This window comes from Pteropus vampyrus, unplaced genomic scaffold (assembly GCF_000151845.1).
Source record: "Pteropus vampyrus isolate Shadow unplaced genomic scaffold, Pvam_2.0 Scaffold222, whole genome shotgun sequence".
NCBI lineage: Eukaryota > Metazoa > Chordata > Mammalia > Chiroptera > Pteropodidae > Pteropus > Pteropus vampyrus.
This window is the reverse complement of record NW_011889003.1, coordinates 2,069,301-2,096,377: the sequence shown is the minus strand read 5'-3', so window position 1 is coordinate 2,096,377 and position 27,077 is coordinate 2,069,301. Positions and strand designations below refer to the sequence as shown.

The 27,077-nt window shown below is 35.9% G+C and overlaps 1 protein-coding gene across 1 annotated transcript in view; it reads right to left on the bottom strand.

Moving 5' to 3' along the window:
* Positions 1-27,077, bottom strand: part of RIMS2 (regulating synaptic membrane exocytosis 2) — a 579,688-nt gene that overhangs the window by 13,138 nt on the left and 539,473 nt on the right. The window contains exon 28 of the mRNA XM_011373284.2: positions 13,815-14,112. Coding sequence (XP_011371586.2) covers positions 13,815-14,112 — 298 coding nt within the window. The remainder of the gene's footprint in view (positions 1-13,814; positions 14,113-27,077) is intronic.

Here is a 27,077-nt window from a genome sequence, read left to right as displayed (position 1 = left end):
ACATTTGCTGGCTTGAAGAAGGAGGGAGACTCTGTGGAAAGGACCTGAGAGCAACCTCCAGCTGGCCTGGATGACAGTCAGCAAGAAAACAGGGACCTCAGGCCTATCCAACCGTAAGGAACTGGATTCTGCCGACAACCTGAATGACCCTGGAAGCAGATATCCTTCAGAGTCCCTGTTCAAGAACTCAGCCCAGCCAACACCTTGATTTCAGCCATGTGATACCCTAAGCAGAAAACCCAGCCATGCCATGCCATGCGTGACCTACAGAACTGTGAACTAATAAATGGGTGTTGTTTTAAGCTGCTAAATTTGTGATAATTGTTAAGCAGCAATAGGTAATTTTTTAGATAATTTTTCTGAAGGAGAGATCTATGAAAATAATTTATTGTAACCATAGGTGGACCAATTGAAATTATTTGTAAGAATTCAATAGCCATGAAAAAAAAAACATATATATATTATACACATACATATACATACACAGGTGTAATAAGTGTGTGTGTGTTTGTCAAGATATTTAATAATACTCAGGTAGTAAACTACAGAACTAAGGCCCAGATTATGTTTTAGAGCCCTTAAATCACTCATTCTCCTGTTAGTTATTTTAAACCAAAATGCATTTGGAAGAGATGCCTGCAGGTAAAAATCAAGTTCTTGAATTGCAAAACATCGCAGGCAGAAAGCCAACGCAGGAGGTGTCCCTGTTATTCTGCTCTGGTTAGTTTGATGACTCATTTACTTGGCACCCTCTGCATTCAAAGAAAGCCACTTGACTAAATAAACAACTGAGGGTCAGTTTCCCTAACCGATATCTAAAAAACCTGAAAACCCTGAGTGACTTGACCACAGAAATCGAAAGGTCTTTTCTCATTGGAAACTCTCCTAAGCCTCAAGATGAGGCTCACAATGAAATGCCAAACAATAGCCTGGTGACCTCCTTCCAAATCTTGTGTCCACAAAACCCATTCTTGCTTGCTCTCACTTGGACGGTCACTTCTATTGCAGACAGACTCAGTCAGAATTTTCTTGTTAATATGGGAAATGATACATGGAAACAGGCTAAAGACAGGTTGGTAGACTCTGAAAACTAACTTTTTTTAGTTTTGCCCATCATTATGTGCTCAATTACAGGCACTATTTTTGTATTTTATTCAAAGTTACCATTTTCCAGGATGAGTATTATTTAGAGAAGCCATTGTGTATTAGCATTTAAAGAATTTATAAAGTGCATTAAAAAGTAGAATTTCTAAAATTACTGATTCATAGAATTCAGAAGCTATCTTAGGAATCCAGCGTACCTTTGTACTTTATGTATTCCCTTACTGCAGCATTGATAAAACTGAAGTCCAGAGTGGCTACTTCCTCTTTAGATTTTCATCTTTAAATTGCACTCATCTTTTATTGCACTTTAACTTGCTTTCACCTTGCTCCTCTAATTCCTCCAATTTTCTAGTATAAGAATTGCCTGCAGCATTCTTCCCAAACTCCATGGTGGCCACCGTGGCCAAAACCACCCATCAGCGGATTTTATATCAAGACGTGAAAGAGGCTGATTTATTTACTTATTTGGCCTCGCAAGACCTCAGTATGGGAATACTCATGAGTAGATTATTATAAAATTGCATATAAAAGCTTGTGCACATATATTTTTATGTTTTTTAGAGCTTCTAACTATATAAATATAATTCAAACCTCTAGAAGTCTAAACAAAACAGGGACAGCTATCTGACAATTTATTTTGAGCTTATCCAGGATAGGCATTAACAATTAAAATAAAATAGAAATTAATAAAACAGTTGATTTTCAAGTTGTTTCAGAATTTAACACAAATTCATTCATTCCAACAGCCGTTACAACTATTTTGAAAGTTACAGTTAATAGCTAAATACAGTCAACTACAAGTAGAGATCACAATTATGGTAGGTATTAGGGCTGTTTAAATATATTTACTTTTATCTCCACCTCTGAAGTGTGGTCATGTGATTTGCTTGCCCAATGAAGTGTGAGCAAAACTGGCCCATATAACCTCAGGGCAGAAGCTTCAACAACTGATGTGTGACTCACCATGTCCCCTCTCCTCTGTGTAGAACAGATAGCAACAGGTGCCTCCATCAGCCTGGGTCCCTGAGTACAGCCACAAGTATGGCTCACAATGGACATGGAGCTAGAGACATGAATTTTTTGTGTGAAGCCACTTATACTTTTGATGTTTCTTGCTACAACCTAACCTATTCTAACAGATACACATGTAACAGTCATAAGATAGTAAGTATTCCATTTTACAACTAAAGGTTTTAAAGTTTTGTTATTTTTTCCCTTTTCACCATCATTAATATATTGACTACTTTGAATACAGTTCTGTTAATAAAAACTGCATTTGATATTCTATTTTATAAATGCTTTCATAGTTTTTGTTTTATAAGTAAAAAGAAAATATAATTATTATTTTTAAACTTCAGACTTATTTTAAACATTAAAATAATTTTAAATAAACTTTTAATTTTAGAATAGTTATAAATTTACAGATGGTACAGAAAATTGTGAAGATGGTATAGAAAATTCTAGTATACTTTATACCCAATTTCCTCTATTATTAATATCTTATGTGGTTATGGTACATTTGTCACAATTAATGAACTATTATTGATATATAACTATTTACTAAAGTCTGTACTTTACATTTCCTTAATTTTTACCTGAAGTTTTTTTTTTTCCTGATCCATGATGTTACGTTACATTTAGTCATCATGTCTCCTAAGGCTTCTCTTGGAGATAGATTTTTTGTCTCTAATTCCTGACATTCTTTTATATTTGTAACTCCTTTTAGTCAGTTCTTTGTATGTGAAGTTAAAAAGCAGTATGATAATTTGATGTAGTATAAATATACCTGTTAAAACCACGTATTTTTAGTAAAAACAATATATAAGCTGAAAATACTCATCTATAGAAAAATAGAAAATATTTCATGTCATAAGTGAAAAATGCTGAATGTATGAAAATAAGTTTTCAATACTAAACTTATTTATAATGTATGGCAAAATATAAAGGGACAGAGTTAATATACATGTTTTTAAATAGTTTATGAAAATAAGTTTAATTATGTTTCAGATAAAAATTCAATTAAAATCACTACTCCCAATGTAATAATTGATTCAGGCAAGGATCAACAATGAATGTTAAAATCACTGGATGAGAGGTTTTTGGGAAACAGGATATTCACATGGTACCAAAGTTACCACATCAAAGATCATTAAGTAATAATCATAAAGTATGCCTCTTCCATAGGGAGAAAACTGACAGTTGCCTCTTAACCAAGTGATTAAACTTAGCATGCCTAAAAGTGAGAAACCTTAACATTGTTTCTTACAAAAATACCACATGCATGTGTGTTTGTATGTGTGTAGGTGTTTGTGTGTGTGTGTGTGTAAAGGGAGGGGGAAGAGAGAGACAGGAAAGAAAGAATGAATTAAAAATTGCTCAGTCTATCTAGTGGATGTTCATTGTACTACTCTTTTTTGTATGTTTAAAATATTTCACAATAAAAGTTGGGAAAAATCAATTACTAAATTCAAAACAAAGCAAGGAAAGAGCTATTGTTTTTTGACTTGTTACTCTGTGGAGACAATTTGGATATAATATCTGCCTATCTCAAGTCCTCATAACAATGTTGTATGGTGGTTATTATTACTATCACTTTCTATACGAGGGAATTGTCTAAGTCACATAGCTGGCAAGTGATATAAAGGAGTCTTAAACTCAAATCCTAACAGTGTCAAAGCCTATTTTTATTTCTCAAAGCATGCTGGCTTCCATTTTCATTTAGTGTTTTAAACACTGATGTCTAATTCCAGAGAAATCAGTGACTTGAAACTTCATCTCATTTTCTCCCTGCATATCCAAATAAACTTAAATTGTCTTATGGACATTGTGATTAAGATCATTCATGTTCTCTTGTTCTCTCAAGAAAAATGAAAAAAAAAAAGTCAATTTTATTGCTAAATTCTGACTTCATGAACATGATGGCAACATATATTTATGGTAAAACTCAAATAAATATGCTAAAAATAGCTATTTTATATTATATACATATGCATTTCTATCTCTCAGTATGTCACCTTAGATGCATCCACACCAAAATGTGGAGATTTCATCAAATGATGCCACAGCATTTAAACAGTACTAAATATACTGTGAGAAACTGTGGATTTGCCAGCACGTGGATTTGAAAAGGACCCTTACCCTTGTGTGTCTTGGCTCTTTTCTGTAAAATAAAGGGGCCATTACAAGGAGAGAAAACTACAGACCAATATTGCTCATAAACGCAGATGCAAAATCCACCACAAATGCTAGCAAATCAAATCCAGCAATGTATTAAAAGAATTATACACCACGATGAAGTGGGATTTATCCCAGTTACGCAATGCTGGTTCAACATTTGAAAATCAGTTAATGTAATCTACAAGCTAGATAAGAAAAATAACATGGTCATATCAATAGATGCAGAAAAAGCATTTGACAAAGATAACCTCTTCAACAAATGGTGCGAACGACTGGACATCTGCATGCAAAAAAAAAAAAACAACTGACAAACACTTTACAACTTTCACAAAAGTTAACTCAAAATGAATCACACACATAAATTTAAAATGCAGTACTATGAAACTCCTGGAAGATAACATAGGAGAAAACCTAGATGACCTTGGTTATGGCAATAGCTTTTTAGTTATAACTCCAACAACATGATCCATGAAAGGAAGAATTGATAAGCTGGACTTCATTAAAATTATAAAGTTTTGCTCTGTAAAAAACACTGTCCAGATAATGAGAAGAAAAGCCATAGACTGGGAGATAATTTTACAAAGACATACCTGATAAATAACTGTTATCAAAAATATAATGTTAAGACTTGGCAATAAGAAAATAACGTGATTAAAAGAGGGTCAAACACCTTAATGGACACCTCATCAAGTAAGATATACAGATGGCAAAAAAGCATCTGAAAAGGTACTCCACAGCGTATGTCACCAGAGTAATGCAAATTAAATGAGGTAACACTATACACCTATTAGAATGGCCAAAATCCAGGACACTGACACCACCAAATGCTGACAAGGATGTGGGGCAACAGGAATTCTCATTCACTGCCGATGGGAATGTAAACTTGTAGAGCCACTTTGGAAGACAGTTTGGTGTTTATACAAAACAAAAGTGCTGTACCAGAGGATCAGAATACCCTGTTCCTATTGTGAGTTTCTATAATTATTAATCCTGCTTTTTAACAAGAAATAAAACCAACCTTATCATTCTTTGGCAGTAAGATTATTCTATTTTTTTTTCCATAAAAGTTAAGGATTATCATTTTGTTATTCTTAACACATTTAAATGTAAGAAGTTATAGCTCTCATTGCTATTATTTTTAGATTTGTCACTTTTATGGTACTTTCTTATTTCTACTATCTGATGTTGCTATTATGGCACTAAGGGGGATCAAGTCAAAGCCCACTGGAAAAGATCCAAGTCTTGATCCAAAGTTATACTATTTAAAAAATTGTTCCCCACCCCAACTCCACCTCCCTTTTGGCTTTTTTTTTTTTTTTTTAATACACAGATCTGGCCTTGGTCATGCATCAACTCCCTGATATCTGTGCCTGTTTCTCTCTAGAATGGACATGAAATGCCACCAACCTCTTCTTAATGCTCAAGTTCGCTACTTTGAGGCAGCGTCTGTGGTGGGAAGAGCACACCATTTTAGAATCAGATGATATGAATTCAAGCTCCTATTTGACAATTTTCAACCTGTGGACAAGTAACTTACCTTTCAGAAGCTCAGAGTTCTTTTGCACAAACTTGAGATCATACTTAGCCTATGTCATAGAATATATGGCATGTAGTAGTATTTACTGAATAGTGATGAGTAAGGGTTGGATACTATAATCTGTGTAAAAGAGATTTGAACACTAAATGCTATACAAATCCTTATTTGAAAAATGACTAGAATTACATGAAATTATCCTAAACTTGCAGGAAGAAAACTGTATATAAATAAGTGAGGCCTTGCTGTACAAAGGGTGAAAGACTTCTGGCAAAACTAGATCAAGGGGGTTGCCTTCCCACCAAAAGTCATTGTTTTCAGATGATATCAAGGGGTCTGCCATTAAGTTGAGAGCAAAGGAAGTGGGCAAGGTACAGAGGCCAGAAACTGAAAGAATAGAAACCTGAGGCTTAAAATCTTTGTCTAATGAGGTTTTGGTTGGAGTTACACTTGAAACTGACTGGAATCAGACTGTAAACCTACTAAATTTCTGAAGGATATGTATAGAAAAAATAAGTACCAGTCCATGTACAAAAATCTGTTCAACCCCTAACCGAACTACAGAGTTCCTAAACGGCACTAGCAAGAAGCAGGCTATAAAAGCTATGAAGCCTCCTTTTCAGTGCAAATCTTGTAGCCATGAAGAATAAAGTACAAAGAAACACTTTGCAGAAAAGGCTGCCAGATGAGTAAAGCGGAAATGTATTCTACTGTCAATCTTTGCCATGTCTTCTGAATGGGACCTGATAATTCCTGTGGATGACTGACTGCTTTGTGTTTCCTATTCTCTCCTTTCAAAATGAGAATTTTTATTTTGGTTATTCTGTTGCTACGGTACCATTTAAATTGGGTGTATTGGAGGCAGATAACTTGTCTTCAGGTTTACAGGTCACTACAACATGAAAAGACACATCTGGATATGAGGGAGAAGACTACACATTACTCAAAGATTCTAGATTTCAATATGAATGCAGTAAATATATGGCATTTTAAAGTTGTCTTTCTGGGGGAGGAGCTATGCTCTATATGCAAAATAGGAGTGTACATGGATATTTGGGTGGCCAAAGCTGCTGAAAAAGTTAAAATTAAGAGAGCCATATTCTTTTCCTTAGATTTCTTCCATAGATTTATTTTTCATTTCCTGTCTGCTTATGTTTATTGAGCAAAGAGGAAAATAAACATAGAAAACTAGTATTTTAAAAAATTAAAAATAGGTAATTAGGCTGAGCTTGATGATTTTCCCTCACCGGTAACAGTTTATTATTAAGTAGATATTTGTTAATATTTTTGGTTCACCAGCATTTGAACCCTCTTTCTATGTATGAGAAAGATCCCATCCTTCAATTGTAGAAGTTATAACTGTCAGGTGTCATTTTTCTCAGCCTGTCTGGAAATTAGGGCATGAGCGCATGGCCAAGGTTCTACTAATCAGACACCACTGTCCCAAACTTCATATCTGAAGCTACTGAAGCAAAGAAGCAGACACACCACAGGCTTCCATTTTAAAGAGGGCAGTGGCCACAATATATAATTTCTAGGAGTGGCCCCATAGCAGTATGCAGTGATTCAACTTCGCTCTTGACACTGGTATAAGCTGTGATGCCTGTGCCACGCGGGTAGTTCTGCAGGGCTCGTTCTGCAGTATGGCTTAGGGCACCACTCCTAACCTCTAGCCAGGCTCTCCAGGCTTTCTAGAGATTCTGTGACCTATCCAATACCTCTTAGCAAATACTTTTTCCACCTACATTGCTAGAATAGGTTTCTGTTGACTGCAACTAGGCACCCGAGGCATTTATGATTTATAAAAGAAAAATACAACCTCCGTTTACACGGAGCTACGTATACCCAACTTCTAGTTGTCCCACAAAGGCCACATTACGTTCAAGTACTCTGAGCTTTGAATTAGACATGATGCACGTACAGTAGTAGAAGAGGAATAGAAAGAAAGGCATGAATAAATATCTGAAGGCAAAGAACAAGAAGGCTTAGTTTTATTATATTACCGAGTTCCTAAAGGGCCTTAGGAGGCAAGAAGCTAGACTTTGACTGTCAGGCTAAAAGTTTTATTTAGTAGAGGATGAGAATCTACTGAAGTTTTTAGAAGAAGAGTAGCGTTAAGATATAGATGATTAAGAGAACTCATGCAGGGACAATGAAGTTAAATTGGAGTGGGGAGATTCAGAGATTCAGAAGGCAGAGACAGCAGGCTAGGAAACTCTCAGATGATTTCAAAGGTGAGCTAATGGGGTCCTAAACTGTGAAGGTGACAATGAGAATGGGAAGGAAGACAGAAAGAAAACTGAGAAAAGTTGGGAAATTTCCTTGGCAGAAATTGCCAACTGGCGGCACACATTTGTGTCACATTTGGTCAACAGGTATGTTTTCTTTGGCCCAAATAATGTTTAACTTTTTTTCATTTAGGTGCCAATATTTTCAAATTTAAAAATTTTAAGTAAACATTCAGATTTATAGCTTCTCTTTGGGAAAAAAGAAGAGTAAATTTGCCAATCCTAGGCTGATATTCAATTTGGCATCAATGACCTAGAACTGAGTATTCACCATTCCTTTGTGGATGGGAAAGCTTTCCCCAGCTTTTCAGAGTCCTTGCTTTTCCCTTTTATACTATATCTGGCCTATTTCACTGATATGTTATATTCCTGTCTTCTGATATATAGGAATAATAAGGGAAAAACTGATCACTGAAATAGCTAAAATAAACAGTCCTTTTATTTTAGTCTCATTAGGCAAATCTATATCTTAAGACATGATACCAAAGAGTATCATTTATATATTGATATCTATATCTATCTATATATGGCACTAAGTACCCTCCCTTCCTCTCCAATCAAACACCATTACAATACGAGAAAGAACAAAGATATAGAATGATTCTGTCTGATCAATAATAAGGGCCCATTTGCAAACAGCAGAGAGCACTTACATTAAACCATAATTTTTAGCAGCAATAGGATACACCATTACAACTTTCTAGTGAGTTTCTTTTGTAAGTCATTTTGCACAAGACGTCTCCATGGGAAGGCTCATCCCCATTTCCAGTTTTGGATTGAGTAAATATACTGAAGGAAATTATGGTTCAATTTGATTTTTGTAGTAAAGTTTTAAATTAGTTTAAGGGTATTGTCTGGACACTTGGCAGTGAAAGAGTCTGAATCTTAGATTAAAAAGGTAATATTTGATAAGTACTCTGAGTGGAGCTGTTCTTTCTTTATTTTTTTTAATTCCAAAATCTTTTGCTTCACCTTATCTCCCTAGAATGTAAATATAATATAAAAATATTGTGCTATTGTTGAATAGGGTATGGACTCATTTATGAAATGATTTACTATACACAATCAATTATAATCTAGGGAAAATAATATCCCCTAAAAAAAATACATATTTAGACTATAACTGTCTACCCATGTCCTGCCCCCAATATTGGCACTGTAAAGATGGGCAAATCTATAATCATTGAATTTTAAAAAGTCTAGGTCACATATTATAATTTAAAAACAGTACAAATATAATGGATAACAGTCAGTTATATTGATATTCAGCTTGCAAAGAATGGTAGGTCTATATACTGTTATTATTAATAGATATTTACTGGAAACCTACTGTACTGGGCATGACGTCTGTACTTAGGAGGATTACATTTAAGTGTACGGAGAATTTTTTATTCCAATAGAACATGGGCAAAATGCTAATTTCCATTGTAATTAATGGAACTGCTTATTAAAAATTAAGTGTATTATTTACTATACACAAAGATTAGAGAATATGATCATGTCTTTTATACTCTTCTTGTTGGTTGCACAATCTCTTAAAAGAGTGAGGGGGGAATTAAACAAGTTTTCCTATTACAGTCTATTTAGTTCCTTTTATATTATTTTCTCATAGCTTCACTATTGCATGCAAAGAAACTTTTGCTCAGTTTTTCTGGCGATTTTTAAACAGTTTCTTTGATTATTTTCCTATAATTAAATTTTCAAGTTAGTGGCATGTAAAAGAAATTAAATGAGTTAATTTATTCAGATAAATAGTTATTAACTCATGAGGATCTCTCCTGTATGATTTTAACCAAAGAAGCAGGTCATAAAATCAAGCAAATCAAATTCAGCACAAATCATATGTACATAACTAAACAAGAATAGCTAGCCCGGAACCACAGGGAACATGGATATAGCCTCTGAGAAACCAGATCTACCAAGTATTAGGATATGTGCCATTTCTCTACATTATATGACCCTAACCATTTGCCCTTGGATCTGTGGATGGGAACTTGTGAGGTTGCTTTTCCTACTAAGAATAGTAGCTTTTCCTGGAAGAAGTTTCTTCTTTCTTAGAATTGTCTGTAATGTTTAAAACTGTTACATATAGAAATGCCCTATATTAAGGAGGCAGACTCAATATTGGGCCCAAGTAGTTTCCACAGTGAAATATTTAATATATAGGTTTCAATGCTAAAATAGGTAAACACAATTTATAAACTGTTAGATAATATGTAAGGGACTCTTATTATTACTTTTACTAAAAACAAAACAAAACTACTCAGAGATTTGGAGAATACTTATCTGAAATAAATTCAAGAATAAGGAAGCAAAAAATAAAATAAAAAAGAACTATAAACATACAAAAAGACACTACAAAGTCCAGTCAATAATTGTAACTTATTTTGCCTACAGGAACACCCCTGTCATCCTAACTGAAGTGAGCTCCATTGAGATTTGTAATCCATGGCCAAGTTGTTTAACTTCTCTAAGTCAGTTTTCATATGTGAAAACTGATGAAAATAATAACTTCCTTGAAGAATTATCATGAAGTCAAAGAAATGTGGCACATAGAAGGTACTCAATAGGTGGTATTATTATTGAACTTATTTTTTCAAGAATATAGCATATAAAAAGAAAATCCAGTACAACAATGAAGAAACAATACACAGAGCAGTTAGGATTATAAAGTCCAGAGCCAGATTACGGGTTTAGGTCCCAGCTCTACCACTTACTAGCTGTGGACCCTGGCAAGTTTGCAAAGGTGTGTGGGAGGCATGTGAGTGACTGGGCGCGTTCACTGATGCGTCAGTTCCTGTTTAGCCCTCACTTCTCAGGACACCCCTTCTAACGCCTAAATTAGGGTCTCCTTCATTCTGCTCTTTACTTCACCTTCCTAACACTTGTCACAGTTATAAGTACAGAGTTATTCCTATTAATATCTTTCTCCATAGGTATTATGCACTGTAAGCTCTAAGAGGGTAGGGAGCATATTTATCAAATTTAGGGACCACCTCAATAAATATTTCTGATTGAAGAAATGAATGACAAGAATATGGTCTCTCAATAAACTTTTTGATATTTTTTTCTGGAGAAAGGTAATGTCTGGATACACTGTACAAAAATGAAACAAAAATATGGAACTGGAAGACAGAGTACATTTGACATTATTTAGCCATTGCACTATTTCTGAAAAGACAACAACAACAAAAGACTAGCTTTAAAATCAGACTGGCTTATTGAAGTGATTAATTTATCAAATCACAACAGTTAGCAGACCACTGCTTTTTTCAGACCAGTTGTTCTCAACTGGTTACAATGGATTCACTTTCCTTTATGAATCAGAATGGGTTTCACAGTTATGACTATAGTAACACATTACTGAGTAGGCTCATTAGAGTATGTTATCCACACGAACTTCATGTGCCTGTGTGGGTGTCTCAACAGAAAAAAACCGTAGAGAAGCGTGGCGCCAGGCTAGTGATTTCTAACTTTTGTAACTCTGCCGGGTATGTTGAAATACGCTAAAAAAAATCTCAGGACTTTCAAGGGTATCCTAAAATCAAAAAAGTAAGTTAGGATTTCTTCTCTTGGCTGTAAAATGACAGTAACCAGTGGAAAGACCTCTCATTTATGGGAAATGCCTCCTCTGATTACCTGTAAAAAACTATAGGCTTCATTTTGAAAACGCTGGCTTCCTTATGGAACATTTTGTCTTGGCAACTCAAGAAGCCATATTATAGGACAGAACTCTGTTCCAATTTCCCATGCATAGATGTAGGAATTTCCTTTGAGATTAGTCTGCATGAGCCAAGGTTAAGCAAATGTACTTTAAATTCTGAAAAATCTTCACATTTATATAAGTTTTTCTTGTCTCAAAAATGCTTTTAGAATGGTATTTTGTAAATCCAACATTTCAAGTTATCGGTTAAGGAAGAATGTGATAGATTATCTAAAGCAAACTCAAGACTGAAGACCTAGTGTAAAACTTAAAAATTGAGGAGCGAGTCTCTGATAATGTGTTTTATTTAAATGTGTATTTTCAAGCACACCTGGGGTTGTGTTATAGTTTTACCACTTACTAGGTATGTGATTGTAGCCAAATATGCGCAAATAACAGTATAGCTTGAGCTGAGTTCACAGGTGGTGGTGGTGGTGACTACCTGGGTTAAAATGCTAACTTTATTATATCTGGGTGACCTTGGGCAAATTTCTGAACCTCTCTCTGTTTCAGCTTCCTTGTTTGTGAAATGGGGTAAAAAAAGCACGTACGGCCTCATGAGGTTGTTGTGGGTCTAAGAGAATAAATATACGTCAAGTTCTTAGAACAATGCCTGGCTCATTATAAATACTGAAAATTTTAGCTATAATTATAATCACCATTACTCAACTTGATTTTCTAATTTCTTGTCTTCTTTACATTTCCTGAGATTATAATTAAATTAAACATTTAATTATAGAAAACAAGTGAAATGTAAACGTACAAACAAGAACAGCAAAGTATTAATATGAAAATTAAAAGTCATGTTTAGGGAAGTGCTCTACTATTAAACCTGTGTTAATCTACAGCAAACTGATATTGCAACAGTAGCTAGAAGAAACTGGGATAGCTTTAACTAGTGAATTATTTTGAAGACTACCTTCAGGCATATTATTAATCCTCCATCTTCCACTTCCTTGTTCTCCACTGAGAAAAATAGGGGGAAAAAATTTATTTCTAACGGGTAGTTTTGTCCAAATCTGGGCTCACTATAGATAGATTTCCTAATAATGAGTCATTATTGTCACAACAAGAAAAGCAAAATAAATCCTATTATATATAATAATGGCATTAACATGATGAACACTAACCTACTCTGGATATATGGGCAAACATGAACATAGTTTGCAACTAGCATATCAATAAATTAATAAACAGTAGCTCAAATGTTGGGACGCTATCATTCAGCATCAATTCTTAAACTGATTTACAAAATACATTTTTAATGTTGTTAAATCTTATAGGAAAGTTCTTTATGAAGAAAACATATGTCGTTATTCAAAACTTTATGAAGGACTTGAAACAACTTGGTGAAAAGTTTAAAACGGTGAGTTCCCTTCCCTGTTTTTCTCATTAGTTTAAATACAAAGGCATCACTCAAACACCGGAGACAGAAAACCAATGGTCAGATTCGTAGTATTTGTGCTGTGTGATCAAAGTTTCAAGTCCCCACTGCACAAACCGCCTTTAGTACTGTCAACCTGTGATCTGTCCATTGAATCGCCCCTTCCCTTCATCCGGATCTTGAGTTTTCACAGGATCTTGAGATTCCTGTTTCAAAGTTCTGCTGCTGCCTTCCTTCTTAATTTTTGAGTATTTCTGTCCTCGAGGCCAAAAGCTAATACTGAGACAGCGGTAAACAAAAACAGAGCGGGGTGCACCCGACAGGGGCCGCCTGCCTCCCACCCTCATTCCCCTCATTCCACTTCCAGGCACTTGACAATTCAACTTCACCAGGGAAGCCGTTTCCCAAATCGACGCCCGCCCGTGGAGCTCTCCAAGTAACTAATGAACAGAACTTCTCGGCCCCGCGGGCGCGCTCTGGGGGTCTCTGGCCCCCAGCACAGCCCCCGAGGGCCGAGGGGCTAGGGACACTGCTGCTTGGAGCTCCCTCCATCCCCCGCCAGCCCTCCAAACATCGACTCTCCGAGCCGCGAGATGTAAACAGAAACGCCAACTAGAGTCTCACCTCCTTCCTCCTCCTCCAGGGAGTTCATGCAGGGAAAGTAGCCGGCCAGAGCCTCGAAGGAGGCGGAGAGGCTGCTCCGACTCTGGGAGCGCTGCATGGAGCGCCCCGCAGCGCCGGCGCCCCCTAAGCCCTGCCGGCCCATCTTGGACGAAGACCCGCTCTTCCCGCGGTACAAGATACGAGGCGTCTTGGCGGCTGGGGCGCGGCGACCGCTGCGCTTCGGAAGCCGGGATAGTGCCGCGCGACCCTGGGGTCGCGACCCTTGCCTCCCTGGCCCCGCCGGAGGAGACCTGGCTTTCTAGGCTGCCGGGACCTCCACTTTGTTGGGGAGGAGCCAAGGAAAGGGGATGCAAGTGCAGGCGGGCGCAGACACGGCCGCTCGCAGGGCAAGTCCGAGGTGTCGCCAGCAGGGAGCCGAGGATCCCGAAGGCTGAGGCTGCCGGAGTCTCGCAGCGCTCCGCTCGTAGGGAGATGCTGCTGATGCTGCGGTCTCCGCCAATCAGCAGCCGGGGGGCGGCGGCATCTCCGTGGGCTGGCGGCTCCTGAGCGCGCACCGCAGGTTCTGGGCTACTCAGACCCGAGTAGCTCCTGCTGTTTCCTCTTCTTCCCCCGCGTGGTTAAAGCCAGAGAATGGGGATTGATGGCATGCAATTACGTTAGGCATCACAGATGGGTAATATATCAGGCAAATTTTGGGTAGTCACTTTCCCTTTCCTCGGTTTCACATACGATTTGTTACGGCTCCTCACGCATAGACGGGAATTACTGAAATTTTCTCCAAGTAATTACGCAAAGGCTCCCCAATTTTTAACAGGTTCTACGAAAGCCTAGGATTAAAGCTTTCTCTTTTACCTTTTATTAAAACGACACAAAGTCAACGGAGGGAAAAAAAGTTTAGAAAACAATCAAGAGCCTGAAAATACACCAACACTAAAAAGTACTATGATGTCTATCAACATTGCTTTAATTTCAGGAACTTTTAATGCTTTCTTTCTCCGAATTAAATAATCTGCTACCTATCATTGCTAAGAATGACAATAAACACTGTAAGGTTTTAACGTCTAAATAAAAGGTAACATCCTCAACATAAATTTGGAAGCAACACAGATATACCGGAAACAAAAGTTTGTAAGTAAAATAAATAACATGTCCCATTCTGCAAACTGCAAATCTCCATCCCAGAAAGTAAAGCAACAGTAACTCCATTTCATAGGAATCAGAAGACCACCCCACTTTTTGTAACCTTAGACAAGCCACTCGACCTCTCAGCCTCCCTACCCAGGCGGGTGAGAAGGTAGGGCGCAATGATTCCAGTCCTTTGTCACAGCTTGACTGCTGGGTATGTGTAACAGGGATTTTCAAAAGTGTTTTGTAAAACGTAAATTATACAATCTAAAATGGTTCCTTCATGCAATAAGTATTTCCTGAGTAGTATATATGCATAAGTGTTTTGCTCAATACACTGAGAGATTAAAACACTCATTCAATTATTATTAATTAAGCTCCTAGTATGTGCCAGATACTTTCTAAGTAGTTAAGGACACCACGGTGATCAAAGCAGATAAAAATCCCTGGGAGCTTACATTCTACAGAGAGAGAGACACAATAAATCAGTAAATTATATAGTGTTATGAGGGAGATAAATGCAAATGGGAAAAAATAAGGGGTATGGGACAGTTTGCAATTTAAAGAAGGGCCGTCAGGGTGACTACATTGGAACAGAGGTTCGAAGAAGTTGTGGAAGTTAGCCATTCAGACAGGTGAGGAGGAGAGCGAGTTTGAGGCAGAGAACCTCTAGTGTAAAGGCCCCAAGATGTGACCTCTTGGTACGTCCATGGACCAGCAAAGAGGCCAGGGTAGCTGGAGTACAGTGAGCGAGTGGGAAGGAAAGGAAATCAGAGAGAGAAGACGCAGAGAAGGGGAAGGATCACATGTGGCCTTCTAGGTATGTTAACGAGTTAGACCATTGGACACAATTTTGAAGGTACAAAAATGCACATAAGTAATAATTCTCTCAAATCTTTGTAAAAATTAGGAAATATTCAGTACAAATAAGATTGCTATCATGTAATAACAACTTCTGGTTGCTTACACAGGATCATCCAGGCTTTTTGCATCTATTTTTTCTGATAGGCCTTGTCTTTTCTCATTAATACTCCTACAACTCTTTTAGTTTGATTTCCTGTTTATTAGTTACCTTCCTAAAATATCAGCATTTCAATTCAACACTGATAAGACCAGGAACTCTATGAGCACTTTTTCATACCATATTGCTTTTATCCAGAGAACAGAAACTTTTTCATTAAATAAAATTTTCACAGTAAGAATAACGAGAATCATTGATTTTTGGAAACTGAAAGGACTTTATTGAATGTCATCTATTTTTTTTTAAACTGCAGGTCAAAATTTTTAGTGAGTAAGGAAAATAACATTAGGTTTTAATCATTTTAAAAAAATATCAGAGTGTAGTTATTGCATCAATTGTAGTATTATTTCATAAATATATATGAATGTACATGTGTATGTGTGTACATATATGTGTACTGAGTTGTGATCAAGAGGAAAATATCAACAAGGAAGAGGAATTGAGTAGGGAAATCTTAGGAAAATATCACTGGGGATTAAAAACTTTTATTTTGGCATCCAGGGACATTGTAATGATGGCTGAAAATCATTTTAGAAAAGAGTATCTTGGGTTTCCATTAGCGGTTAGTGGGATAGGAAATCTAAGAACTGAATCAGTGGTCATGCCTGAGTGGCTTGAGTCCTGCCTTCTGGCTTTATATGACCTGGCTTAATACGCCAAGAGGAGGTTAGTCTGGACTAGTCTACACGCACCTATTTCTACACGAGCATCACTTCTCTCTTGCAGTTTCAGAACAAGGTTGTCCTGGGAAGTTTTTGATATTTTTCCTATAGTTAGGATCTTAGAGATATTGACCAGTGATAGAAGAGTGGCACAAGGAGGCTTAGAGTGAACTAGAGAAGAAAAGCACCTTATTTCAGGAAAGAAAGCTTTACATGGAAAAAAAGAAAGAGTGTTGGCACACAGATGCCAGAGAGACAAACCACAATAATGGCCAGAGACCTCTAGTTCGAATGATAACTTGTGGAATATACCGAACTTAATGAGAAAATTTACAATTCCACTTTTTCCGGTCCTATGCTCAATTGTTTTTCTATGTATATAATAAATATTATATTAATATTTTTGATTTATATATTTTTAACATTTATTTGTTATCCCTTATTCTATTCTAAGTACTACCATCCCCAAAACAACTTTAAAATTTACATGAAAATAAACTACTGATGAAAGATTGGAAATGTTATTCTTCCATACCAGAATATACATTCAAATGGCTTTGGATGTAGTCTTCAAATGATGGGCCACTATATAGTCATTATATAAAACTAAGTGTAATTCCAGAATCATTATAATTCAGTATTCAAATTATTTTTAACCTTCTTATTCACCAGAAGATGAGAAAAAAAGTGAGTCACATATACGATAAATTGCCTTCTAAAAGTAAAATAAGGTCTTGAAAAAAGCTTCCACCATTAAGTATAAAAAAATCATCTTTTTGAAGAAAATATATATAGAGAAAAAGCTTGCATATATTATCATAGCATTATATATGATGAATATAAAACACATCACATAATTATGCTACTTAATTCTTTCATCAATCCTGAGAGTGTCATCATTATTTCTTCTTTATAAATGAGATAATAAAGTCTCACTAATATTAAGTGACTCGCTTAACTAGAAAGTGGCAGAGCAGGACTCAAACTGAGATTACCTTATTTCAGGCTCAGTGCCCTGTGTACTGACTGTGTCACAAGTATCTCGTAACATATACACTTACATGAAACAGATGATAGAATGTGAACTATACAGTAAATTATTGGTTCAAAATAAACTTTGTAACTAAATCTTTAAAATCATAATGTTCATCCTATTAACCAAACTATATATACCAAAGTTAAATCTATATCTGCCTTTTTTATCAAAATATACCAATATTACCAATATTATCCAGCCATATGTAAGTTTTAGTCCATCACTTCTAACAAGACTAGAAAATTACATGTCATTTATTTATCAGTTTTTGTACTAGTTTCTAAAAAAAAAAAAATCACTAAAATTTACAGTATGTTAAATTAGTTTATTCCTGAAATAGAGGCTTAGTCACTTAAGTGAATACATGAAAAACGAATACTTCATTACATGAAGGAGTTATGCAGTGTCCAGACCACAGATTAGTTCAATGAGGAACACAGTTGTGCCTTTGGAAGCCTTGCCCTTTTCTATGCTAGAAATGATGTACGGGATGATGATGAGAACACAAACTACTAGCAAAGAGGAAGTAAGTCCCTTGGGGAAGTAGCAGAAAAAACAGATAGGAAGGTCCTGATGTTCATATGTTAAAAAGAAGTAAAGGCACTCTTGTTGCTACTCTGTCATCATTTAGTGTTTTTCAGTGAACTCAGAAATGGCTGGTTGGTGGAAGAGCTGGGAATTGCTCAGGGTAAGTTATAGAGCCATGCTGCAGACTCAACTAAACTCTTTCCTCTCGATATACATTTGTTCTTGGTAATATGGGGATTCATCTCTACCTCAGTCTTCATAATGATGTCAATTACTTTTGCCACTTTGGACCACTTCTCTTTACAGCAAATAATTCTATGCTAAATAAAAATATTTATGGATATATTTTGGATTGTTTTATTCAAAACCAAACCTCAGAATCCTAATATATATATATATTTTGCTGTAACAAAATATCTTTGCATCTCAGTCATGAGAGATAAAATCCACATAGTGAACATTTTTATATTGACTTCAAATTGCTAAAAGTATGTAATAGTCTTGGGGAATCACTCTCGACTTGAATATGAAATCCAAAATATATAATCATTTCAAAAATGTACAGCCATCTCCAGCTTAATGTCAATATGGCACAATAAACTGTAAGCTTTTGTGATTTCAGTTTTTAAAAGTATTTTTGGTGTTTACACAGCAAATTTTAAAAGTGAATAGAAGATGTTACACCCAAAATTTTAACAAAGGCTATGAAGTCAAAGGATGTTTAGGGTATAAAAAGACAAAAAAGAAAGATGAAGTGATCAGCATTTTCATTATTTCTGTAATGAGATTTATGATAATATTGGCCTTTATCTTATAACAGAAAATGTCCATGGAAGTAAGCAAAATAATGTATTAATCAATCAGGCTAAAAAGGAGTGATAAGAGGAATCAAGGGAAAAAACTAAAGATCAAAGTCATGAGTCACAAAAGTAGAAGAGGTAGAGAATACAGAGAAGAACAAATATTTGAACTCTTTATGTATAATAATGATGATGGCTAATGTTATGTTCATCATATACTTTACCTCATTTAATCTTCATCAACACCCTGTAAGGTAGCTACTGTCATTATTCTCATTTCACAGACAAAAAAAGTGATGCATATTCATTCAATAAATATATGTTCAGTGCCTACCACATGCCAGGCATTATTCTAATCCCTGAGGATACAGCACTGAACAAAAATAGACAAAGATCAAATCACTACGTGCATGGAGCTCTCATGCTAGTGGAGAAATCGAACACTTATATCCCACTGGCCACATGCCAGGCGTTTTTCTAAACAATTATACACCAGTACATTAGCTCGTTTTAGAAACACACAATCGTAAGACAGAAATGTTACAGAGGCTAAGTCTCCTGCCCAAGGTCACATAGGTTATTAAGAAATAAAACCAGGATTTAAGCTCATGAAGTCTAATGCACAATCCTATAAAGTAATTTGTCCACTGTTATAAGTAGCAAACCCAGGACTTAAATCCAGGCCTTATAATCCATACTCTTACCTACTAAGTGACATTGCTTAAGGGAATCCACTGATATCAATAATTAGGCAATGGGACTGCCAATAAGAACTGTTTTCCCATCTGTAACAGGAACTTTTAGTATGGTTTTACTACATGGCATATTTGTATAAATCTTCATTTAGCTGTCACCAGGAATACAAAACTTTTACCAATGTCCTCAAGAAGTTTTAGAAGTCACTGTACAGATATTACTTCAGACAAAACCACATAAACTCAGGCTCCAGAGAAAATAGAAAATAAACATTCATAAAAATTGCAATTTATTGGTATTTGCTCACCCCTGAAAGTATGTTTCCCCAAATGAAATGGAGTTAATCATAAACCAAACATTTTGGATAAATAATACCAAAATTTAGAAAAAGAATGTTCATACCTTCTACATACCATCTATATAAGTTTAAAAACAGCCATATGAAATATCATTTTCAAAGAAAAACAAAAATATTCATATAAAAAGAGAAATATTTTATTTCACTGATAAGATTAAACATCAGCCAATGATAAGTTAAAGATCTATAGATAGGCTAGAAAGAGTGACATTTAGAGAAACTTGTTTAGGACCAGGAAAAGAGGTGCATGAAATACTGTTACATTCCAGTCATTCAGCTAGTTTCTTTTCTAATGTACAATGGCCTTCACACTTTCCTTCACTTACTCGTTCATTCAGTTATTTACTAAATAAGCATCATATGCCAGACCATCTACTAGAATCTTTGGGTAAGATATACAGAAAACATGGGTTTGGCCCTCAAGAAGTTCGAAGTCTGATGGTGATATAGGAAAGAGGTGTGAGAACTACACGGATTGACTAAACATTAAACCATGTGGAATTCAGAGCCTGCTACGTGCTGTGAGACTCAGAACTCCCGTTGAGCAGCCATAGAGCCAGGCTACGGGAATCTACAGAACAAAGGAGGATTGCTACAGAGATTACTAACAACTGCTTACCCATACCATGAAAGGAAAAAAGGAAAACAAAGGCTTTAAGCTGTACCTTGCACAAGTTAAAGATAAACCCAACCAATTTTTCTATCCTTTACTCCCTATACTCAGTAGTATAAGAAACAGATAAAAACCCAATGCCTCAAACACTCAGGGTCTCCTTCTATGATTCTGAGAGAAGACCACGCTCTATAGAGCATTATTCCTTGTCTAATAAACTTTTCTTTGTCTCTGACTCTGGCTCATTCTTGAATTCCTTCCTGTGTGAAGCAAAGGACCCTCTCAGTGGGAATAGGGCTTGAGTCCCCAACCAGAGGGGATCTGCCCCATCTTACAGTGATAGTGGTAAGAAGGATAACACAGAAAAGCAGATAAATGCAATATAGTAGAATAAGTAGTATATATATTTGTGATAGGTTCTATAGGCACTCTAGTGACATAAAATAGAGAGTAATAAATGGGCTAAAGAAGGCTTCACAGAAGAGATACCTGAGCTGCATCTTGAAGGATGTTGGGTGGGCAGAAAATAGGGGAGAAAGAAATTTAAAACAGAAGACTAACTTGACCATACTAACTATACTATCTACACTCCTCCCAGACCTTCGGACATGGTAAGGGTTGGCTGTCCTCATGAGGGCCTCTCTTACTCCAGTCCTTCGGGGCAGTGGCAGTGGCAAGGATCATTTCCAAATTTGAGAAACTCCCTAGTGAGCTAAAAATTTTATGTAAGTCTCAGGAACCAATGATAAGTACACAATATTTATCAAAAGTATGTGATTTAATCTGCCTTATTCATTCATTGTTAATTTATTCATTCAGTATTCAGTTACTCATCATTCATTTACTCCTTACTCAACACCACAGTGTGAGGAGAATAACATTAGGTATGCATTGAAAATAGATGAATTGTCTTAACCACAATGAAGTCTAGTTCCTACTTGTTCCTGTTCTTTCTTTTCATTCACTGGCTAAGCTTCATGCATTCATTTTGACATAAATGGCAGTAAACACTTCCTCTGACTATTGTTTTGTTTAATGAATCATATATTGGTTGGATATCAATGGTTATACATTGTGTATACGGCTTGATACCATGCTAACAGAAAAGTAGAAAATTTAACATTTTTCATTGATATTTTGACTTAACTGTCGAGTTGAATTTTAAATTGCAGTCACCTTAATTATTTTTCATTATATACGAAAGCATAAGATTTATTACAAAGTTATTTAAAGTTGTTAGAAACCAAAGGCAGTAGAGAAGAATGGGGATTCTATCAAAGCATTAAAAATTGCAGGATTTTTAACAGCATTAAAAAAAAACCATGAAAAACATTCAACTTATACAGACACAGGACAAATATCATTGAGCCTGGGCATATGTGATCTGCTGCCTGAAGGTAGTTCGATTCATAGCTCAGTATGTTTGGCGCGCAGTTAAGACTGTGTGCAAAGTGGTCAAGTTAGAAGGCAAACTAAGCAACTCATCACCAGCTGACTCCCACATAAGGCACTCTGCTACAAGACGTCTTTCAGTGACAGTTTGTCTGGTGGATCTGAAACTCTATAATCGGAAATAACAATACAGATTAAATGGGTTTCTGTCCTAAAATTCAATTCAAAATGATTGCAGCTAATATGCTTTACTTATATTCCCACGATAAGGTAAGAAGCTCAGGTCTAAAAAGACAGAGGACTATTCCCCAGTAAAAACAATCTCAGTAAGAGGATAATTCGTGGTGCCATACAGAATCTAATAAATACAAGTAATTATAAAGACAGGCAAATCACAATGTGTCGACTTAAGGGAATATTCTATAATGCTTCTCCTTGACCATTGTTTTACAATTTGGATTCTACTGTTTGGCAACTCATTCTATAACTCAACCACCTAACAGAGTAGCATTTCAAATCCCCACCTCCTTTCCCATACTTGACAACAAATTGTGAAAGGGCATTTGGGGAGGGGGTCACAGGTCTTGATCCATGATTTACAGTAACTGAATAAGTGAAAATGTTTATTTATAGTCTAGCCACCATTTACCAGCATTTGGACATAGAAAAACTGTGGCGCAGAATTCTGAGTTCCTTATTTCCTGTTATGCATTATTTTTTTGTGTGGTTATATCTGACATTGATCTAACGTCTAGAAAAGTCATTGCTTCATGATTCACTGTTACAAGCTATTTATTTCATTTTAAATTATGCTCTTTCACATGAGGAAACATTTTACATCTCTAGGTGAGGCAAAATAAAAATTCTGTATCTTAATAACTTTTATATTCTATATGAATAAACACAAAGATACTTCTCACGGACAGGGACCTTAAAAATGTAATCATTACGCGTTTTCTCGAAATTCAAGGTAACTACAATTTAAAAAGTATATAAAATTTTTGTACTATTTCTAATTTCATTTATTAAAAATGATTCATTTTTATTGTCAACTTCAGATTACAGATTAAGATTAGCTGACAAAGGGTAAATTTTTTGCCTTCTATAGCCACTTAGAAGGTGCATGTCATAGAACCTGAGCATTCTGAAGTAAATAAAATTGTCATAGCATGAGGTGAACAGCCTCTTGTCAACTGATCTTCTAAGACACAGCTTGCCCCAGTCCCTTTCAGAGCCAGAGCTCCAGTCACCTCATTATTCTTAGATCTGAGTCCCACCTCCACCCAGAGAGTTATTCCAACTTTACTTTCAGTCTCACTTTGATTATTACTCTGACCCTATGATTACCTGGGATTTGTTGAACCATGTCTCCTTTGTTTAGACTTATCTGTAGTTGAACTTTTGACTTGAATGACAGGAGGGAAATGTGCCCCTATAACTGAAGTTCTTCTTTGCTTCCCATACATTACCTCACTCATTTCAATACAAATTTTTGTGAGAAAGCAAGATCATATTTTTTTCCATAATGGAATCCTTTAAGAAAAATGTAAAACAACTTTGGAAACTAAATAACCTTATGAGATTGATCAACATGTATTTTTTACTATAATGATCATAACTGTAAGAAAAATTCTCCAAATTATGTTTTCTATAACGTTCTGTGTGTGCACCAGTTAAAAATATATGCCAATGAAACAACTATTGACAGTCTTGTCAATCACAATGTTTAACATATTATAAGAATCCTTGTTAAACTTTCTGGCTCTTACACTAGGCATTTCCCATGGGTTTTTGTTTGTTTGTTTTGTTTTACTTTTATTATTCAAAAAAGCTTCGTTTTTAAACTTAGCTTTCTGACTCTATAGTTGGGCCTTCAACACTTTCACAATGATTTTCTGCTCCCCAATAAGGAACGCACGTTTAAGCCTGTCACAGACACATTTGCCCACATGGATCCAACACAGGCCCTGCTGACATGTTTTTTTTTGTTTTAGACAACCTCATTAGAACTTTACATCTCACAGCACAAACTCTGTGAAGTTGGCCTCGGCACACGCTACATGCAGATTTGGGGGCTTTCCCAACTATCCTGGTATAAAGGTAAATAATTCTATCACTGGGGGTTCGGAACAGCCTAGTTTTGTTAGAGGATGTATTGAAGGACAGCTTCCGGCAGTATCTCAAAGGCTAGACCATTCTGAATGTCTGCAGACACCGTCCCCAGAAGAGGAAAAGAGTATTTTTCGCGGTTCACCTTTCCCATATTTTTAGATATGTCTGTGTAATGCAAAATACTGTTGTTTAATACAGTGATTTTCTCCCAAATAGTTTTACATCTTTAAATGTATTCTCAAGTATACAATCATGTATAAAACATATCTATGAAACAGGTCAGTACTAGCCCCATTTCACATGTGCTAAAGCAGTGGTCTCCAAACTTTTTGGTACCAGGGACCAGTACTCCTATGAGAATCCAATGTCTGATGATCTGAGGTGGCGCTGAGGTGGTGATGCCAGTGCTGGGGAGCAGCTGCAAATACAGATGAAGCTTTGCTAGCTGGCCAGCCACTCACTTCCTGCTGTGTGGCCCAGTTCCTTACAGGCCATGGACTGGATTGATACCAGTCCATGGCCCGGGGGTCAGGGACCCTTGTGCTAAAGTACAAGAAAGATAAAAGACTACATATCCATTGGTGGTAGGATCTGGTGAAGCCTCTATAGTTAATTCATGGGTTTAAAAACTTTTTATGTTTCTGTATCTTGAATAATTATTTACAGAAATATATATGAAGGGCCAATGAATATATTCCCATGAAAGGTAATCTACTGAAAATGTTTAACGAAGACAACTACTAGCACAGTAGAACTGATTGACCATTCAACCATTCATTATAAAATAATATTTAACAAATATTTATTGAATGCCATTATGTGCATGTACAGCGCTAAACAGTAGAAGTAGTAAATAGTATGATTTACTAATTAACTGACCATTGGTTAAATCTATTAATTCCAATTACTAATTATTATTTGAACTGATAAGTATAGAAAAACTAAAGAAACAGCTTAAGTAATATTATGTAATTACAAATAAAGAGATAATAATAGACCAGCATGTATTTGGAACATGTGTATGCAACTCAAAAGCATTTAAGTTATCATCACTAAAGCAAAATAAAGACAACTTAAGTATTCTTGTTTTGACCATAATAATAACACGCTTTCAAGATCACAGGACATTAATTTGACAAATTGTAGGACTCTCACATTCTAACACACAATTCTGGAAAAGCACAGCATTCAACAGGAAAACGGGGAAATCTGGAGATAAATTACTTTGGTTATCACACACACGCAGAAGCATTAAATTATAGAAGTACAAAATGACACAAAAAAGAATAAACCAACAAAAACGTAATAAATTAAAAATAAAACTGCTCTTTAAAAGGTCCAAAATGACCACCTTGTTGTCACATCCAACAGGGCTTTCAAGTCCCCATCTTACTTGTCCCCAAGCAGTGTTCTACATAGTTGGCCACTCTGCCTCTTGGCTGACTTCACCGCTTCTATCGGATTTCTACCTTGAACATCTATAACACACCCTTAGGGTTCTGGGCTTTCTTCTCTCATTATTTTTTTCCTCTAATTCCATTTTCAGTTTTATAAACCATAAAGATTTACTCAAATTTATTACTGAGCAGAGACCTCTCATCTGAGTTGCAGAGCTGACAACTGTCTATCTAACATCACCATTAGCATATCTCACAGACTTCCCAATTTTTTTCCCACAGAAATCTGCTTTTCTTCTTATCTTCCCTCTCTTAATAAGTGATATCATCACCAAATAGTTGCTCAACCAAAAATTTGGACATTCTCTTTTATTCCTTACTTTCCTTTACTGTATACCACGTCTCATCCAACCATGAAATTCCATTGATTCTATCTTTAAAATATCTCATATCTATCCATTTCTTTTAATCTTATTCCAAGCTACTTTCATTTTTGCCCCCAAGACATTCTCCATAAAGCAGCCAGTGTTATCTTTTAAAAATATATGTTGGGTCATGGCACTACCCTCCTAAAAACCTGTCAATGTCTTCTCACTGGGATTACAATAAAATACAAACATGTGAAGAGGCCTGCAAGCCTCTTCAGCTTTATCACAAGTCACATTTCCTATTGATCAGCAGGCTGCAACCACACTGGTTTGTTCCTTAAGGAGGCCAAATTCTTTTCTGCCTCATTATCTTTTGTCATGGCTGACTCCTCATACCTTAGAATTCAGCCAGAAGGCCTTTCCTGGTCATCCAATCTAAAGAAGAAGGTATATTTCTAAAGAAATATACCTCTATAACAACATTATGGAAAAAAGGAAACCATATTATTCTCTCATATAATATGGTTTTCTTTTTTTTCCTGATGTTATTATAGAGCTTTATTTATAAATGTATGTTTATATTTTGTTCTCTCCCCATCCTCTACTCAACTGAATCCTCTATTAAAACAAAGATTATCTGTTTTATCTACTACTGCATACTCTCTCATAATCTTGTTGAGTTAATGTAGTAAAATAAAATATAAAATAGAATTTTGCTGTGAGTTTCCAGTTTTGAACTAGCTTAAAATCTTGTTTCTCATTTTCAGTAACATAATGTCAAATATCCAAGGAAGGATTTCTTAAGTTTTAAAGCTCACAATGGAAGTTTTATTTTAACAGACATGTGATTGCAAAGTCAATCAATTTACTCCTGACCCAGGGAATGTCTATATCAGAGCTGCATTGTCCATACATAATTGAACTGTTATTTAAAATAAAATAAATGTTATTTAAAACACAAGTTATTTGAAATATTAGGACATATGGCTTCAGGTATATCAGTTGGCATTGGCCTTGAAAAGTCAATTTTAGTTAAAGGAGTAGAACTTGAGAGTAGGAAAAAAAAGTGGAAGCAGCCTGTCACTGTCCAAAGGCCAGATGGAAAGCCTTGTGTGTTACCTAATAACCCAACGTCCATGGGTAAACGTGAACATT